We start from the raw sequence: 14148 nt of genomic DNA, 5'->3' as shown, positions 1-14148 counted from the left end.
CACTTGCAATGGCTATGATTTGTAAGGCTGATGTATTAAGCATATTCGTGCCTTGTTTATTTCAGTACTACATAATGTGTGATGTTCAAATATTACCTTGTCCAGCTCAATTTCACCAATACCAGAAACAAACTTACAATGCATGACTCAGGATATCACTAGACATACTGCCCATTTGCTATTTTTAGTGGATGTTAACCCTGTTGTACTTAACATGCATGTCCATGTACTTACGCAGGGTCATAATGACCAATGTTGTTGTTTGCCGTCGAGGTTAGCTGCATCCCATGTCTTACAGTATTTCACATCATTTGTGCAATTGTAGTTTAACTTCTACATTTACTGGTTGCCTGTAGGTACACATGTTAGTGGCACAGATCCATGCTTCGACCCGGAGGAATAGCTCGCCTTTGTCGTCGCTGACTTTGGGTGGGCTTTGGCCAAGATGAAGTGCCCCAGCAACTACCTCTCAGGACTTACCAAGTATGTACTTACCAGTTCAATCTTACCAATACCAGTTGCAATTAATGGCTATGTTCTGTACGGTCGATGTATTAAGCATGTTCTAGTAAACATGTCTAACACATTTTAGCTACTTTCCCTACCTTTTTATAGACGTTTGGGTCATTCTCTGCTCTGGCAGCACCCATCTTGTGATGTTTAACTATGCCAATTGCATTTTTATCAGTACCGGTTTCAATGTCTACTAAGCCTGTTGCAATTAACAATAGAATCCAATTTTTAATAGTTGTATTTCAATGGCTACAAACTTACAAAGCATGACTTAGGATGCTGTTAAGCCTATTGCAGTTAACAGTTGTATCCATTTTTTAATATGTCCATTTGATACCATGCTATTCTCCGCAATGAAGATATACTAGAGATGTTGCCCATTTGCTATTTTTGGTGGATGCTAACCCTGTTGTACTTAACATGCATGTCCATGTACTTACGTAGGGTCATAACGGCCGATGTTGTTGTTTGCTGTCGAGGTTAGCTGCATCCCATGTCTTATAGTATTTCAAATCATTTGTGCAATTGCAGTTTAACTTCTACCATTTACTGGTTGCCTATTGGTACACATGTCAGTGCCACTGATCCACGCTTCGACCCCGAGGAACAGCTCACCTCCACCGCCGCTGACTTTGGGCGGGCTCTGGCCAAGATGAAGTGCCCCAGCAACTACCTCTCGGGACTTACCAAGTATGTACTGACCAGTTCAATCTTACCAATATCAGTTGCAACTAATGGCTATGTTCTGTACGGTTGATGTATTAAGCATGTTATAGTAAACATGCCTAATGCGTTTTAGCTATTTTCCTACCTTTTTATAGACAACTGGGTCATTATCTGCTCTCGCAGCACCTGCCCTGTGATGTTTAACTCTGCCAGTTGAATTTTCATCAGTACCGGTTTCAATGGCCATTAAGCCTGTTGCAATTAATAGTTGTATCCATTTTTAAATAGTTGTATTTCAATGGCTACAAACTTACAAAACATGAATTAGGATGTTGTTAAGCCTATAGCAATTACCAGTTGTATCCATCTTTTAATCCGTTCCTTTGCTACCGTGCTACTCTTTCGCAATAAAGATATCACTACAGATGCTGCAGTTTTATTACCATTTGCTATTTTTGGTGGATGTTAACCCTATTGTAGTTAACATTGGCTTTCCATGTACTTACACAGGGCTACAATGGGCGATGCTATTGTTTGCCGTCGAGGTTAGCTGCATCCCATGTCTTATACACCATCTATTCCTAAATATAAGTATTTTTAGATATTCCAATATAGACTACATAAGGAGCAAAATGAGTGAATCTAGATTCTAATCTAAACTATATCTATAATTCTATATACATCCGTATGTATTTCATATTGAAATCTCAAAAAAAAATACTTGTACTTAGGAACATATGTAGTTGTATTTTACATCATTTGTGCAATCTGAGTTTAGCTTCTAACATTTACTGGTTGCTTATAGGTACATATATGAGCGGTACCGATCCACGCTTCGATCCCTTTTGCGTATGGGGAAATGAGATATTCATGAACAAGTGTCAAGTGAGGAAACTAAGAAAGATTGTTAGGCGAAAGAAACGGGTGTTTGGAATTAAGCTTTTTATTTACACTTTGCCCAAGACAACAGTGAACTTTAGGATGGTAAGTAATGTGTTGCCTTTCCCCCCTGCCCACAACAAGTTACTCTATTAGACCTCACTGTCTGATATTTTTCTCTTTTCGGTGGTTTACGAAGCTATTTACTGATGATTACCTTCCAAACTACATGAATGGAGTGGAGGCAACTAAGGTTAAAGTATATAATTCATGCTACCATGATAATGCTCTAGAAGTCTTTCTGAAGGCGGTGAAGGACGGGTGGGCGATCGTCACAAGGGGTTGGACAAAAGTGGTTCGTGCCTATGGCATGCCGGAAGGCACATTATGGGCATTCCGCTTCTTCAACACTGTCGGTAGTCAAAATGATTTACACTTGTCTCTTCACCTTTACCGCCGTTAAATATTATGGTCCATCATAGTTAACTGCTGCCTAATCCTGTAATGACTAAACATATTTTACTGGCAATTTTATTTATGGATTCGTTGTTGAACCATTGTGCTGAGAATTTTAATTGCACGTTTCATATTTCAAAATTTCCAATTCGAATAAAAAATTACAGGAAAAAATAAAAATATACAGGAGCTAATAAAATAATGTGCATACGGTTAGAAAGAAAACAGTGTGTGCGATGTAAAAAGAGAACAGACGGTCATGGAACATTGCAAACGGTTCTGGCAGTAAAAGTGCTTGTGATGGATAGCCCAATGCCACACAGTTTTCTACATCAAATCGTGTGTGATGTAGTTCATAAAAGCAAACAGTTAACCGAGGCAGAGCGTGTGTGATAGTTACACCTTTCACACATGACCGTATACATAAAACTGTGTGGGATGTACATATGAACGGAAACGTTTTCCCTGGATTGACTGTGTGGGATGTGCATAAGAATGAAAATGTATTCCTTGGATTGACTGTATGTGATATACATACGAACGGAAATGTTTTTCTGGGATTCACCATGTGGTATGTACATACTAACGAAAATGATTGGGTTTCGATGCCTTGCCCGATCTCACACGAGTCCCAGGAGGGCCTATCCCCGACGGTTTCTGGGTCGTGTGGAAAGGACCCCTATCGGTGTCAAACCCGGTGGATCTCGGGTAGGGGGGCCCAAACTGTGCGTCTAAGGTTGATGGTAACAGGAGGCAAGGGACACGATGTTTTACCCAGGTTCGGGTCCTCTTGATGGAGGTAATACCCTACGTCCTACTTGATTGATATTGATGAGTACGAGGATTACAAGAGTTGATCTACCACGAGATCGTCGTGGCTAAATGCTAGAAGTCTAGCCTGTATGATTGTGATTATGACTCTACAGACTAAACCCTCCGGTTTATATAGACATCGGGGGGGCCTAGGGTTGTACAGAGTCGGTTTATGAAAGAAGGAATCTACATATCCGAACGCCAAGCTTTCCATCCACGCAAAGGAGAGTCCCGTCCGGACATGGGAGGAAGTCTTCTGTCTTGTATCTTCATAGCCCATTCACGCAGATTGTCTTCGGCATTGCAAGGCGGGTTCCTCCACCGAATACTTCAGAACAGCCTTCAAACACAGAAAATGTGTCCGGCTCTACAAAACGAGTACCACACACACACACACACACACAGAGAGAGAGTATAATATTTTATGAGTCCAATCCATTGACAACTTTTGTAGCATGACAGCACATCACTGCCCAGCCATTATTTCGAATCGTTTTTTAGCCTCCCGCTCCATGTTTCAAGATGCGGTTTTATTGGCACGTCTTGTCAAAGCAGAGATCGTGTCCCCTTATTACGGGATTCTCATCAATATGGACGTGGGTAATCCAACCGCGTCGTATGCACGACCGTTGGGGAATAGGCGAGTTTTAAGGTGAGTGGGGAGGCGCTTGATATTCGCAGACTTTATAAAGGGATAAGGATTCCACCTTTTCAAGCACGCCTTCTTTCTCTTTGCCCATCCATTCTCGAGCTCCAGCGCTCAAGCCTCCATCCTTTCCATCTCAAAAAAGCACTCCAGCCATGTCCGGATCTGAAGCGCAGGGCAAGTGGATGGTTTCCTCCATCAAGGAGAAGGACATCACCAAGCTCCGGGAGGCCGCGTACTTAGCCAAGGAAATCGCCCACCGGCTTCCAGCAAAGGGGCAAATCATCCCCACCCCGGAGCCCCATGAGAGAGTGGTATTCATCCCCCACTTCATCCACGGATTGGGATTCCCACTCCACCCATTTGTCCACGGACTCATGTTCTATTATGGGCTGGATTTCCATGATCTAGCCCCCAACTCCTTCCTCAACATCTCGGCATTCAATGTTGTGTGCCAGGCCTTCCTCCGCATCCCACCCTACTTCGAAAATATTTCCGGGGAGGATGGTTTCTCCTTGGACAGTGTCGCTATAGACAATTGAAGGAGCCGTCGAACTTTTCGTGGACGGCACAATGGAACTCTCAATGAAAGCACCAATGTCGGTGTCAAAATCGGCGGATCTCGGGTAGGGGGTCCCGGACTGTGTGTCTAGGATCGATGGTAATAGGAGACAGGGGACACAATGTTTACCCAGGTTCAGGCCCTCTCTATGGAGGTAATACCCTATGTCCTGCTTGATTGATATTGATGAATATGGGTGTTACAAGAGTGGATCTACCACAAGATCGTGATGACTAAACCATAAAAGCCTAGCCTATATGACTATGGTAATGAATGGTGTTCTTTCTGGACTATCCCCTTTGGTTTATATAGACACCGGGGGATCTAGGGTTTACATAGAGTCGGTTACATAAGAAGGAATCTTCACAATCGGTCGCCAAGCTTGCCTTCCATGCCAAGGAGAGTCCAATCCGGAGTCAGGTATAGTCTTCGGCCTTAATGTCTTCACAACCCATCAGTCCGGCCCAGTAGATAACAGGCCGAATGCCCGAGGACCCTTTAGTCCAGGACTCCCTCAGTAGCTTATGAACCTGGCTTCAATGACGAGGAGTTCGGCGCGCAGATTGTCTTCGGCATTGCAAGGCGGGTTGCTTGTTATCCTAACTTCAAGATAGCGATTGTATTCGGACTTGTATGAACAACCATAGAGGATATAATATTTCGTGGGTTCAACCCTCTGACCAATTTTTGGTAATATAACTCCATGCCCGACCTTTACTTGCGAACCGTTTTAGCCGGCCCGTCGCCCCACGTCCAGGGACGTGGCATTATTGGCGTAATTTATCCAAACGGAGATCGTGCCTCCCTTTTTTAAGGGATTCCTATCGACCCGAACATGGGTAACCTGGCCATCGCTTGGGTACAATTCCTTGGAAACAAGCAAGTTTTTGAGGCCCGAGAGGAGACGTTTGATATTTGCAGCCTTTATATAGGGTTACTGACCCGTATTTTTCTTCCACGCTTGCCTCTTCCTCAACTCCCGCTACCCCGAGCTCCAACTCCTGGGCTTCCGTTGCCACCAGCCCCAACCATGTCCGGATCTAGCCATCAAGGCCTTTGGGTAGCCTCTTCTGTCATGGAGGAAGACATTGCAAAGCTTCGGGTAGCGTGGTACCTGACCGCTGAAATCCATCATCAGTGAGGGGTAGGTCGTTCCCACCCCCAGATCTGGCAAGAGGGTCGTGTTCGTGTCCCACTTCCTCCGCGGGTTGGGATTTGCACTTAACCCCTTCGTCTGAGGGCTCATGTATTATTACGGGCTAGACATCTTCGATTTGGCCCCGGACTCTATTCTTCTTATCTCAACGTTTATCATCACGTGTGAAGCCCTCCTCCGAACTCCTCCGGACTTCGGCCTGTGGCTCAGGACCTTCGATGTGAAGCCGCAAGTGGTAGAGAGCGAGCCGGCCGAGTGCGGCGGCGCTGCAATAAGCAAGCTTGCTAGCGCCGTTTGGCTGAAAGGATCCTTCACCAAATCTTCCTATTTGTGGAAGCAGGGGTGGTTCTATATCACCGAGCCCCGCAGCTCCAAGTGGGCGACCGCGCCCGTATTTCGACTCGGCCCTCCAACCCAACTTGCATCATGGATTAATAAGGGGCTAGATTGGGGATCAACGAATGATGTGCAAACTCTGCAAAGTCGCATCCGGAACCTCATTGAGAGGGACATCGACATAGCCAGCGTCGTTCATATAATTCTAGTTCGTCGGACCCTGCCGTGCCAGCGACGGCCTCTCATTCTATGGGAGTTCAATCCAAAAGGGACGCGGACTCTTTAGAACTTCTTCGGCACAACGCACGAAGGAATGTGGAGATTAGTCTTCGGAAAATGAAGGCAATGGCCGGACACCGCCAGACATGTCGGCCTTGACTGCAACCATCCGGACACCTCGGTAAGTACACGTTTGCCGAATATCTTACAGTCAAATATATAGTGGCAAGAAGCCAATGGTTTCATCCTTTTGCAGGGCTGGATAAAGAAGGTGCAATTGATTAGGTGTCCGGCTCCCCTTCCCGAAGACTCGGCTACTCCTGTGTTAGCAAGGATGCTGGCCTCGGTGCCATACCAAGCAGCAACAGGGGAGGGTGAGAAGGCCCAAGATGACCTTGGTTCTGGGGGCAAGTCGGACACTGAGTCCGGAGAATTCGACCTTTCCTCGCCCGAAGATGGAGGCAGGAAAGGACCCAATGTTCCTTCTCCAAACAGGAGGAAAAGGGCCACCTCCGAAGATGAGGAGGGGCGGTCTTTCGAGAAGGGCAAGATGCCACTATCGACCAGCTTGGGCTTGGAAGACGATGTTGCTGAGCAGCTCCAACAAGGGGACAAACCCTCGGCCGAACCGTAAGAGAATCCAGAGTGCCTTGATAACATCCTGTTCTGTTGCTGTTACCGTAATGCATTCCTACATTTTTACAGGTCGGCACAGAGTTTTTCTGGGCGATCCTCTTCTTCGGGAAGTCTTCTTCCAGAGATGATGGAGAGCGAGACGCCTGCTCCAACCTCCTCGCCCATCAAGGCGGATGACTCTGAAGTGTCATCGTGGAGGGTTCCTTTAGACCAGGGGACAGAAGAGGAAGTACCCCAAGGTGGGCCTCCGACCATCCGGAATTCCGGGGCTGATGGTAACGAGGGCCCCGGACTGTCCGGTTCACAGCCGACAGCGATTTTGGAGGCAGGTGAGCAGATTCCTTCAAAGGATGATCGTGCTGTTGGAGCAGCTTCCGAAAACCCGGAGACTCCGGATATGTTGCGAGACATGTTGCGGAAAGCATCCGTCTCGGGGGAACAGCGTACCTTGATGGGTACAATGATTGAGAAGATTTCGTCCGCGTAGAGCGGATTGAATGAAGCCTTCATGAGCCTACTGAAGGGCTTTGAGGTTTGTAACATAACGTTTTCAGCTATGTGTCATTTGTGAAGATACGCCTGTGTATAGGTAGTAGCCCCTGATACTCAGGTTGGCTTTCGTTGGGAAGCAAAATGGAGGATCGAAAAAAGGATCGTTTGAGGACTAACCGGATAAACCTTGAACGCAGGCTGCTTCCCCTTTGGCCACTTCTCGGACTATGGAGATTGCCGATTTGCAGCGGAAGCTTGATGTGGCAGGGGATGATCTTGCTTCAATCAATATGCGTCTTGATGAGTCACAAGGTATGTATTCAGTTTAATCCTCATACATTTTTGTAGTGTAAGCATAACGCTGAAAGTTGTCTGCAGATAGTGCTGCTGCCGTTGAAGTTCTTCGAGCGGAGCTGGCCCGGGCCAAGGAGCAGGCCCGGCGTAGCGATGCTGCTGCCAAAAAGGCATCGGCTGAACTAGAAGCCGAACGAGCTGCACGGCGCCAAGATGATGAGAAGATATCCAAGATGATGCTCGAGCTGGAGAATGCAACCGGCCGCTGTGAATTTCTGGAGAAGAAGAATGAAGCCTTAACGGATGATTTAGAGAAGGCCTTACAAGAAGTAAGAGGAGCGCGGTCGGAATGCAGAGCGGCCTGTGAGGAGGTTCGACAGGCGAGGGGAGATTGCGGCTAGAAAGCCCTTTCTACTGCAAACCAAGTTCAGCGACCCGAACTATGCCCAGCTCAACCAAGTATGGACTTCTTCGGACGAGTTCTTGGATTTGCCGAAGAGTTCTGCCGATGCGGCGCAATATTACCAAGCACGGGATGGATATGCAATGGAGAAGCTTTTTTGGTCGCAGTTTGGCGCGTCAAAGCGCCCTTTGTTGCTTAATGAACAAATGTCCCAGTGGGCCGAACTTCATAGGATGTCCATCGCTGCCATGAAGGACGTCGTAGTCCGGTTATGGCCAACCGAGCCTAGCTATTTTGGTTTAGTGCAAAGGCTTGTTGATGCGGTGTCGCGTATCGATGCTGTGAAGCGGTATGCGTGCATTGAGGGTGCACGCATGGCTTTTGCCCGAGTCAAGATGTTCTGGGGGAAGATGAAGGCCATTGATGTTGCGACGAAGGGTCCACCCAGAGGCAAGGACCGTCCGGAACCGGAGCATTATTTTGAAGACGTCCTATAGAGGTCGCCCGCTTTGTAGAGGGTCAGTGCTCAAAATACATAATGTTCGAGTGAGTTGTATGAAAATTGTAAAAATAATTTTAAAGTTAATCTATTTATTTTTTGCTTGAAAGCTTGAATTCCTCCTATGCGGACGTTCCGATATAATCTGAAAGGTTTCCAGTTGTCGGCTTCAGCTCCCTCGTAGGAAGTACGGGGGTGTTCGGAGAAGCATTTAATCATTCTTTATCCAACATCTTGGTCCATGAAGGAGGTGATAATGTGGCGAACTAGGCAATTGGACTATAAGGCGTTAACACTTTCACTTAGCAATAGGTGTTTTATGGCGGAGCTACGACATAGCCCCTGGTATGTATGCGGCGTATGGTACCTTACATATTTGACTTGAAGAAGATCCCTCGTGTGACACGGAGAATAGCTAAAGATTCTAATAGGTCAGCAAGTGGTTGACCAGCTCACGCCGCATCATGATAGTCAGTTTTCGGCTTTCTCTACCGAGGTGCTCGTCCGGTTTAGACCAGGGCACAATCGCAGTAGTTCTCCCTTTACTACCCTAGTCGATAGAGCAGAACGTAGGGTAGCAAGCACAGGAGACGGGCAACCCAACTATTGACCCAAGACAATGATTCGAAGCTGATGCATATAAGGCCAAACTTGCGACGCCGAAGTGTGCTATAGAGCTGTTCGGACTTTTACTAGCTACTCATTTGTTCCCACACCGAGCCCCTGTCAAGTTAGGCCAAGGTATTTTTGTGAAATAACTGTAGGAGCCATATTTGTTGGGAAAACCATACGGATGACTAACTTGGATGTTGTTTACTGGTAACTGAGCGATATGCTGATAATTACTTATGATATATATATAAAAGCTGCCCCCCGGCTATTTGACATGCTCGGGGTTGGAGGCGGAGGAACAAGCATAGTACAGGCTCAAAAATAGAGAGTGCGGTCTACAAAAAGTTATTTCCTCCTGTCGCATGTCTGCGCCGCCAGTCCTCGGTGGGGGAGTCCTTGATGGACATAGCCCCTTAGGTGAGTATACGGATCCGGACTCCGATAGAGCCGGTTTCCGATTTTTATCCTGTTTGTCACCTGTTTTTTAAAGGATATCGAAAGAGAAAATAAAAAAGTAAGTAAATAGTTGTACATAGAAAAAGGTTACTGGAGTGCTCGCAGGCTTGTCTGTATTGTGCTTTCGCCGATGCCCATGGTATCTTGAGTGCGTAATGATGTACGCGTGGTACAAACTTTGTAGGTGTACAGAGTGGGCGGCGGAAGCCGGGTGGCTATTGCCGTTCTAGGGGTAGTCGATCCTTGGGTGGAGACTGCTTCAAACCCCCGGTTTGTTGTTGGCGAACCTTTCCGTCATCCTTGTTGCTTGGCAGCTTCCTTCCCCTATGTTCGGCATTGAGCTTGTCGGCCTGTTTAAAGACCCAGCAGTTTCTGTTGGTGTGATTGGCTGGTTTATCGGGGTGGCCATGAATCTGGCAGGGTCGGTCCAAAATCCTGTCCAGCTTGGATGGTTCATCTCGGTTCCCCCTGGATGGCTTCTTCTGCTGACTGGTCTTGGGGTTGCTGAATCCGGCATTGACCGTTGTGTTGACTGATCTTTCATTGTCCGTGTGACTGTTGTTTTTGCTTCCCCGTGGCTTGCCGTTGGCGTCTCGGATTTCAAAGGTGCCCTGGTGGCTGGCACCATTGCTTCTACAAGCGAGCCAGCTGTCTTCTCCCATGCAAAAGTGAGTCATCAGAGCAGTGAGAGCTGTCATGGATTTAGGTGCTTCTTGGCCGAGGTAGCGTGCAAGCCATTCATCCCGGACGATGTGTCTGACAGCCGCGAGGGCTTCCGCGTCCGGACAGTCGACGATTTGGTTCTTTTTGACTAAGAACCGGGTCCAGAGCTCCCTGGCTAATTCGTCGGGCTGTTGGATGATGTGACTTAGGTCATCGTCATCCGGTGGCTGGACATGTATTCCTTGGAAGTTACCGAGGAAGGCCTCTTCCAAGTCCTTCCAGCTGCCTATGGAATTTTCAGGCAAACTGTTTAACCAGTACCAAGCTGGTCCTTTTAGCTTTAGTGGGAGGTATTTAATGGCATGGAGGTCGTCTCCATGGGCCATATGGATGTGGAGGATGAAATCTTCTATCCATACTGCGGGATCGGTTGTCCCGTCGTATGATTCAATATTGACGGGTTTGAATCCTTTGGGAAATTCATGATCCATTACCTCATCAGTGAAGCAAAACGGGTGTGCGGCGCCTCTATGTTGGGCCACACTGTGGCATAATTCCGAAGGAGTTCCATTACGGTTTTCGGCTTGGTTGCGGCGAGGTGTGACACATCCGAATAGGTAGCCATCGTCGTGTGCCGAAGCATGTTTTTGTGATCCGTAGATCGGTCTTGCGCTTCCTGCTCTATTGTCCCAGTCGCTCTGCAGGTTGTCTGGGTAATCCTGGCCTGCTTTGTTCTTGCCTTTATGGCGAGGTGGGGCGGTCTCGTGTTCGGCTTGAGTTGCCTTTTTATCCGAACAGACTTGCCGGCGACCTGCCGTGTTTTGTGACGATGGTATGGGCCCCGACGCCCTGTCGTCAGACTGGTAGATGATATGTCTCCAATGTATCTATAATTTTTGATTGTTCCATGCTATATTATATTCTGTTTTGGACATTATTGGGCTTTATTATACACTTTTATATTATTTTTGGGACTAACCTATTAACCGGAGGCCCAACCCAGAATTGCTGTTTTTTGCCTATTTTAGGGTTTCGCAGAAAAAGAATATCAAACGGAGTCCAAACAGAATGAAACCTTCGGAAACGTGATTTTCGGAACGAACATGATCCAGAGGACTTGGACCCTACGTCAAGACATCAACCAGGAGGCCACGAGATAGGGGGGCGCGCCTACCCCCCAGGCGTGCCCTCCACCCTCGTGGGCCCCCTATTGCTCCACCGACGTACTCCTTCCTCCTATATATACCTACGTACCCCCAAACTACCACATACAGAGCCAAAACCCTAATTCCACCGCCGTAACTTTCTGTATCCACGAGATCCCATCTTGGGGCCTTTTCTGGAGCTCCGCCAGAGGGGGCATCGATCATGGAGGGCTTCAACATCAACACCATAGCCCTTCCGATGAAGTGTGAGTAGTTTACTTTAGACCTACGGGTCCATAGTTATTAGCTAGATGGCTTCTTCTCTCTTTTTGGATCTCAATACAATGTTCTCCCCCTCTCTTGTGGAGATCGATTCGATGTAATCTTCTTTTGCGGTGTGTTTGTTGAGACAGATGAATTGTGGGTTTATGATCAAGTTTATCTATGAACAATATTTGAATCTTCTCTGAATTCTTTTATGTATGATTGGTTATCTTTGCAAGTCTCTTCGAATTATCAGTTTGGTTTGGCCTACTAGATTGATCTTTCTTGCAATGGGAGATGTGCTTAGCTTTGGGCTCAATCTTGCGGTATCCTTTCCCAGTGACAGTAGGGGCAGCTAGGCACGTATTGTATTGCCATCGAGGATAACAAGATGGGGTTTATATCATATTGCATGAGTTTATCCCTCTACATCTTGTCATCTTGCTTAAAGCGTTACTCTGTTCTCTTGAACTTAATACTCTAGATGCATGTTGGATAGCGGTCGATGTGTGGAGTAATAGTAGTAGATGCAGGCAGGAGTCAGTCTACTTGTCTCGGACGTGATGCCTATATACATGATCATACCTAGATATTCTCATAACTATGCTCTATTCTGTCAATTGCTCAATGATACGTCTCCAACGTATCTATAATTTTTGATTGCTCCATGCTATATTATCTACTGTTTTGGACATTATTGGGCTTTATTATCCACTTTTATATTATTTCTGGGACTAACCTATTAACCGGAGGCCCAGCCCAGAATTGCTCTTTTTTGCCTGTTTTAGGGCTTCGAAGAAAAGGAATATCAAATGGAGTCCAAGCAGAATCAAACCTTCGGGAACGTGATTTTCTCACTGAATACAACTCAGGAGACTTGGACCCTATGTCAAGCCAATCAACAGGAGGCCACGAGGTAGGGGGCGCGCTTGCCCCCCCTCCCAGGCGCACCCTCCACCCTCGTGGGCCCCCTGTTGGTCCACCGACGTACTTCTTCCTCCTATATATACCCACGTACCACCAAACGATCAGATATAGAGCCAAAACCCTAATTCCACCGTCGTAACTTTCTGTATCCACAAGATCCCATCTTGGGGCCTGTTCCGGAGCTCTGCCGGATGGGTCATCGATCACGGAGGGCTTCTACATCAACACCATAGCCTCTCCGATGAAGTGTGAGTAGTTTACTTCAGACCTACGGGTCCATAGTAAGTAGCTAGATGGCTTCTTCTCTCTTTTAGGATCTCAATACAATGTTCTCCCCCTCTCTTGTGGAAATCTATTTGATGTAATCTTCTTTTTGCGGTGTGTTTGTTGAGACCGATGAATTATGGGTTTATGATCAAGTCAATCTATGAATAATATTTTTATCTTCTCTTAATTCTTTTATGTATGATTGGTTATCTTTGCAAGTCTCTTTGAATTATCAGTTTGGTTTGGCCTACTAGATTGATCTTTCTTGCAATGGGAGAAGTGCTTAGCTTTGGGTTCAATCTTGCGTTGTCCTTTACCGGTGACGGTAAGGGAGCAAGGCACGTATTGTATTGTTGCCATCGAGGATAACAAGATGGGGTTTTCTTCATATTGCATGAGTCTATCCCTCTACATCATGTCATCTTGCTTAAGGAGTTACTCTGTTTTTAACTTAATACTCTAGATGCATGCTGGATAGCGGTCGATGAGTGGAGTAATAGTAGTAGATGCAGGCAGGAGTCGGTCTACTTGTCTCGGACGTGATGCCTATATACATGATCATACCTAGATATTCTCATAACTATGCTCAATTCTGTCAATTGCTCAACAGTAATTTGTTCACCCACCGTAGAATACTTATGCTCTCAAGAGAAGCCACTAGTGAAACCTATGGCCCCCGGATCTATCTTTATCATATCAATCTCCTACTACTTAGTTATTTACTTTGCTATTTTACTTTGCCTTTATTTTACTTTGCATCTTTATCATAAAAATACCAAAAATATTATCTTATCATGTCTATCAGATCTCACTCTCGTAAGTGGCCCTATAGGGATTGACAACCCCTATTTGCGTTGGTTGCGAGGATTTATTTATTTTGTGCAGGTACGAGGGACTTGCGTGTAGACTCCTACTGGATTGATACCTTGGTTCTCAAAAACTGAGGGAAATACTTATGCTACTTTGCTGCATCATCCCTTCCTCTTCGGGGAAAACCAATGCAGTGCTAAAAGAGGTAGCACTCAACAGTAATTTGTTTACCCACCGTGAAATACTTATGCTCTTGAGAGAAGCCACTAGTGAAACCAAGGGCCCCCGGGTCTATCTTCCATCATATTAATCTTCCAATACTTAGTTATTTCCTTTGCCTTTTATTTTACTTTGCATCTTTATCATAAAAATACAAAAAATATTATCTTATCATATCTATCTGATCTCGCTCTCGTAAGTGACCATGTAGGGAT

General features: G+C 46.2%; 1 protein-coding gene across 1 annotated transcript; it reads left to right on the top strand.

Moving 5' to 3' along the window:
- The first annotated feature begins 214 nt into the window (after positions 1 to 214).
- Positions 215 to 2351, top strand: LOC147972836 (uncharacterized). The gene is made up of 5 exons (XM_087523760.1): positions 215 to 273; positions 1090 to 1203; positions 1690 to 1724; positions 1985 to 2172; positions 2298 to 2351. Exons 1-5 carry the CDS (start codon positions 215 to 217, stop codon positions 2349 to 2351), a joined length of 450 nt encoding a protein of 149 aa, XP_087379886.1.
- The last annotated feature ends 11797 nt before the right edge of the window (positions 2352 to 14148 follow it).

Source organism: Triticum urartu, chromosome 5A, assembly GCF_056163025.1.
Source record: "Triticum urartu cultivar PI428250 chromosome 5A, HENAU_Tu73, whole genome shotgun sequence".
Lineage (NCBI taxonomy): Eukaryota > Viridiplantae > Streptophyta > Magnoliopsida > Poales > Poaceae > Triticum > Triticum urartu.
This window is presented reverse-complemented; position numbering and strand designations above follow the sequence as displayed.